At 42.2% G+C, this 5,641-nt stretch overlaps 1 protein-coding gene across 1 annotated transcript; it reads right to left on the bottom strand.

Moving 5' to 3' along the window:
• Positions 1-237: 237 nt before the first annotated feature.
• On the bottom strand, positions 238-4,528 carry cyp1a (cytochrome P450, family 1, subfamily A). Its single transcript, XM_071897388.2, has 7 exons — positions 4,424-4,528; positions 3,099-3,974; positions 2,822-2,948; positions 2,629-2,718; positions 2,080-2,203; positions 1,785-1,871; positions 238-1,469 (listed from the first exon to the last, which is right to left on the bottom strand). Exons 2-7 carry the CDS (start codon positions 3,936-3,938, stop codon positions 1,172-1,174), a joined length of 1,566 nt encoding a protein of 521 aa, XP_071753489.1. The 5' UTR covers positions 3,939-3,974; positions 4,424-4,528; the 3' UTR covers positions 238-1,171.
• Between the last annotated feature and the right edge of the window lie 1,113 nt (positions 4,529-5,641).

Here is a 5,641-nt window from a genome sequence, read left to right on the forward strand (position 1 = left end):
TGGCTTGCTCTAGCTCTAGCCGCTGTTTGTGTTGTTTTCCGGGTTATTGCGCTACGTCACTTCCTTTACCTCCCACGTGGGTTTGTTTATTATGGAGTTTTTTGTGTGTGCGTGTGTGTGCGTGTGTGCGTGTGTGTGTGTGTGTGTGTGTGTGTGTGTGTGTGTGTGTGTGAGAGAGAGAGAGAGAGAGAGAGAGAGAGATCTTTCAAATGAAGCAAACAAACAAGGACAAGGTGATCATTATAACATCTTTCTTTTATTTTATTTCTGTGACAGATTAAAGGATGCACTGTACACAAATCCTTCGTTACATGTTACAAAATCATTGCTACACAAGAGATCGGAATACAAAATTGTTTACTAATGTATTCAAAGAATCAATGAAACTCATTTGGTATCCTGATAAATCATATAACTGCACAGCAAAACTATTTAATCTCAAATATATACAAATTTTAGGCACATAAAAATGATTTTACAAAAGTACTTGATATACACACAAAATCACATTTTGGGATACAAATATAGCTTCAGTGTCTTACATCCACAATATAATGGAATAAAAATAATTAGCTTACAAGTGTAAATGGTATCGATAAGGTAAGATTCTTTTTTATCTGTTCAGTTCAGAGTTCTATGATCACGTGACAGAGAATTTGATGCACATTTCTGTTACTATAAGTCATAGAAGTAAAACATTTGGTGGCAGTATATAATAATGCCTATTCAATAAAAATTATATCCCCAAGTGGAACCAAGTCAACTCAGTCTCCCCAGGGATGAGGTGCTGTGTTTTATTACATCTGGATGGGAGCAGTTTAGTCTACTAGCAGAGAATAAGGTAGATCAGAATCTAGTCTCTCCTAGTACTTCAAAGAGAAACACCAACTACCTGTAGAAACATGCAAATCTCTTAGCAAACCAAAAAACATCAAGGTGGCAAAGATATGTTCAATCAAACCTCAACATCTCATTGTCTGACAGTCCGCAACAAACATATTTCAGTTATTTGCTTCAATGCCATTAGTTCTGTGGATCAAATTCAGCATTCAGTGTCTTCCATTCTGAGAAGGATGCACCCTCTTTCACTGGCTTTTAATCTGATCATGACTCATACCATTTTAGAGTCAATCTGCACCATCTATAGTGCCTGTATAGAGGATAAATAGCATCACTCCTCGTTCCTTGCTCGTATGGTGGCTTTCAGCTGGCAGCGTTTGTGCTTCATTGTGAGACCGTACTCCGGGGTCATGTCCAGTGGCTCTCCGGGCACCGCGTGGAAGCGAACCCTCTGGACAAGGATCGCCAAGAAGAGGTAGACTTCATTTCGTGCAATGACCTCACCGATGCAACGCCGCTTACCCATGCCAAAGATCGTAACCTTCTCCCCTTCCAACTTGTTGAGCTCAGTGCCATCAGCGCTCAGGAAACGCTCTGGGTTGAAGGAAGACGGATCTTTCCACAGCTCACTGCAAAGTGCGGAGAATGAAGAAATAAGATAAGCTGCACAAATACGCTAGAGATTAGAGAATTGATCAGTTGGATGTTTGAATCCCCTGACCACTCAGGAAAAATTGGGTGTGGAAAGTGGGTAAGGACTGCTATCCTCTCCCTCTACATCTACCACTGGAGTGCCCTTGAGCAAGGAACTTAACCTTCCACTGCTCCACTGATTGTGGTTGTATTGGGCAGCTCCCAGGAGTGAATGTGTGGTTTGTAAACTTCCTCTGCATAAATTGAGATCAAAAAAGGGAAGAAAAAGCCATTGTAGACATCATACTTACGGGTCGTGGTTGATCTGCCACTGATTGATGAAGACGCAGGTGTTTTTGGGGATGAAGTAGCCATCTAGAGATGTGTCTTTTGTGGTGCTGAAAAAGAGACACCAGTTGAAGAGTCAGTCCATTGCATATTTGTATGTCACACATGTTCTGATACTTGTGATAGTTAGAGCAGGCACTAACACTGCCACTGGGGCCACACGTGCTAACAATGTACTTGTGGTACTATAAGGCACTTTGGATAACAGCGTCCACTAAATGTCATATATTATGTTTTTCTCCTACAGATGATTCTCACCAGTGTGGGATGGTGAATGGCAGGAATGAAGAGTGACGGAAGGTCTCCATGATGAAGGCGTCCAGAAGAGGTAGGTTGGGTTTATCAGAGAGAAGAGGAGTGCGGTTCACTCCCACTTTGTCCTCTGGTAGGAAACAAAGGCAGTCCATTGAATATTAGACAGCAATGAGGTGGGAATTGCAGCGTGCATTGTGGAAGTGATAGTCTCAGACCACAGATATTGTACTTGACTAAATAGTCAGGATTTCACTAATGAATTAAATAGAGCATTTAATTGACATATCTGCAAAGTTTTCCACCACAGAAGTACAAGTATGAACAATTACCCCTTTATATCCAGAGTTCATCAAAGGCCATGCATCTATCTGAGTATTAGTCCTGCCATGTGTTTATAAGGAGGTATCTCATGTAAAACACAATTCAATCCAAACAAATTGACCCTTCTGACAGATTAAGACCCTAATGCCAGATGAGTTAACTAATTAACTAAGACACAGGCAGTTGATGTTTTATTTCAGAGTTTAGTAAAAAACAGTCAGCAGCACTTACTCAGTTCATGGTAAAGCCTTTCCTGGATCTCTGGGTAAGCCACCAAGTACATCACAGACCAGGACAGGGCCGTGCTGATGGTGTCAAAACCTGGGAGAGAATCATAACCCCCGTTACAGCACTTGTCATTTTATTTAATGTGTTTATGTTATGTTCATGTATGATCATTCACAGGTAGAGAAATTCAACTTACCGGCTCCAAACAGGTCGTTGACAATGCCTACAATCTTCTCATCTGACATCTGGACATTGGAGTTCTCATCCAACTTCCTGTCCTCACAGTGATCAATGAGGGAGTCAGTGATGTCACGAATATTGTCCTGAAAAGAGATCATTGGACAAATCTCAATCTCAGTAAAGAAATGTTCAGATACTTTGCCATTCAGTATCAAATTTCTAATCTTTGATGGAAAGCGTGGTAGGAGAATTGACTAAATGAGATGTCAGAAATGATCCAGTGTGCAGTTTACCTTGTCATAAGTGGCGTAGTGCTCGCTGACGATCTTTTGGACAAATGTGTTGAAGCGGGCATTGATGTCCATGAACTTCTTCATGGTCAAACTGGGCAAGAAACGAAGAATGGGGATGAAGTCTGCGGGGTTGCCAGTGCCCACCACCTGACCGAACTCATCGCTGAGGTTCACCAAGCTGAGCAGCTCCTGGTCGTCGTGGCTGTAGCGCCGGCCGAAGCACATTCCACAGATCACGTTGGCAACGGACACGACGATGTGGCGGAAGGGGTCGAAGCTGCCGTCGGCCTTCATGACGGTCTTCAGCTGTTTGATCAGGTACTCTCCCTCTTTGCAGATGTGCTCCTCCAGCATGCAGGAGTACTCTGGGGTGGTGCCCTCCAGGCTGGAGAAAGAGCGTAGGGCGCTCAAGGCCAGCTTGCGGCGGGCGCGCCACACGCCGGCCTGGTCCGTGCTGAAGGCCAGACTCTTGCCGTCGTTGATGAACTGGAAGCTGTACAGGTCAGGTCTGCCGGCAAAGTCCTCCCCTTGCTTGATGAGAGCCTGTCGAATCATATCGTTGCCACTCAGCACGACCACGGGGCGCATGCCGATCTGGATCTGAAACACGGGGCCGTAGCGCTTGCTCATGGCAGTCAGGCTGAGGTAGGGTTTGCTGCCCATTTCCAGCAGGTTTCCAATGATGGGAAGGGGCTTCGGTCCCGGGAGCCGACGCAGCCCCTCAGGGATCTCAGTGCGGAGAAACTTGAGGATCAGGTAGACCAGACACACCGTTGCCATGGCCACCAAACTCTCAGATACTGACACTGAGCCAATGAAGGGTAGTATCATTAGCGCCATGATGACAACTCCTTTTTTTTCTGGCTTCTACACAACCTGGAAATTAAATAGGAGGGGTGTTAGAGTAGTGAAGGGAGGGAGGAGAACTGTTGTGCAACATGTTGAATACATGCACAATACGCTTGGAGTGATTTGTTTAGGACTGTAAAACAGCATGTGTTTGTTGTTGATTTGACTATACTTACATGCCTCATGACAATACTTGGTAAGTTTAATGGTAACTTTAACTTTAACTTCAAATGCTATGCAAACCATTGCAGTTTATCAGTGACACACTATGACAAGCAGAAACCCCATGAATAAAACACAATGGTGGCAAGGAATAACATATTTTTAAAAAGCTGCAGCTGCAAAGATAAAAACCCTACTTGTAAACGGCATAATGGTGTTTGCAGAATAATCTCCACTCACCACTCTTCTCAAATCTCTTATATTGGCTGCTTAGTTATAAATCATTCAGTGACAATCTAAAAAATTAAGCTTACCTTCGTCGCAGAGCAAAGGAAGCAGTCTGCTGCGATCCAAGAAGTACTTTGAAAGTGATCAAAACTATCGGATAGTATAGTTATTGTCCGAGTTTGCTCTCTTAGTGTACCCAAAAGAGAGAATGGGCACTTGCTTTATAGTGCGCTCCACAGCTTCATTGGTTGTTGTTCATGACGTAATCAATCTCTCTCTCTCTCTCTCGCTCTCTCTCTCTCTCTCGCTCCGTCTCTCTCTCTCTCTCTTTGCTAGACATCAATAAAGTTTAGAGTAGAGGAGGCGTGTGTATATCCAACAAAATATCGTAGCCTATTATCCCAGCGCACGAAATATTAAAGTAATAAAACTGAACACATTTCAACGTGCTTAAAACCACTATATATCCGACTTTATAAGTTTCAAACCTGTTTTAAAAAAAAGCTTTTATAGTTTAAATTTATAGCCTAATTGCGTTTTATGTTTCATAGTTTATGACTTGATATAGTGACAAAAACACAACAGCCACCTGTGAATAACCCTGTCGCTACAATAAAATACCTCTTGGTTTCTCTACAACTACGATGGTGCAGAGTAACTGGACAGTTCTCTCTATGTTCAATTTCATGCATATTTCAAGTCATCAATGAGTGTCCTGCAGACTGTTCATTATGATTTATAGTTGCATTTTAACTGAATGGCAAAACGCACAGTCATAGACTTGCCGTTTTGGCTTTTCCCCTTTTTGCTGCTACTGATGTAATGTGTGATGTAATTTATATCCAGTCATCGTATATTACAGTTACAGTTGCTATTGTTTATCTTTCGAACTGGAAGTTTAGCTATTCACCGTTTCCAACACTCAAATATTGCAAAGAAGTGGGATACATACCCGTCATTAACGTTTCATCTAATCTAACCTAATCTAATCCACCAGGTTATTCCATATCCTATATGTTTCAATTTATTGTCTTAAATCTTAAATATTTAATCTGGCCTTTATTGATCAACCTGCGGAGAATGGCAGAAGAGCCAAAGCTGTGGAGTTTTAATTAAGCGTAAATGTCACAAAACAAACCATGTTACGGACAATCTAATCCTTTGAAACAATGATATGGTGATTTTAAACTGGCTGTCCTGGATCAGTATTTAGGGGAAGCTTATTGGTTGTCAATGTTGTGTGATAAAGAGAAAAGGGGTTTAATTGGCCAACAGTAACAAGAACTATAGTAGTCCTATAATAC

This window comes from Centroberyx gerrardi, chromosome 1 (genome assembly GCF_048128805.1).
Source record: "Centroberyx gerrardi isolate f3 chromosome 1, fCenGer3.hap1.cur.20231027, whole genome shotgun sequence".
NCBI lineage: Eukaryota > Metazoa > Chordata > Actinopteri > Beryciformes > Berycidae > Centroberyx > Centroberyx gerrardi.

Excerpts from the sequence above, each read along its gene's own strand:
- cyp1a (XM_071897388.2), bottom strand. The coding sequence starts at position 3,938 with ATGGCGCTAATGATACTACCCTTCATTGGCTCAGTGTCAGTATCTGAG. Across the intron at positions 2,719-2,821 it reads CAACGACCTGTTTGGAGCCG|GTTTTGACACCATCAGCACG; the intron begins GTAAGTTGAATT and ends ATTCTCTCCCAG. Across the intron at positions 1,470-1,784 it reads TGGCAGATCAACCACGACCC|TGAGCTGTGGAAAGATCCGT; the intron begins GTAAGTATGATG and ends CGCACTTTGCAG.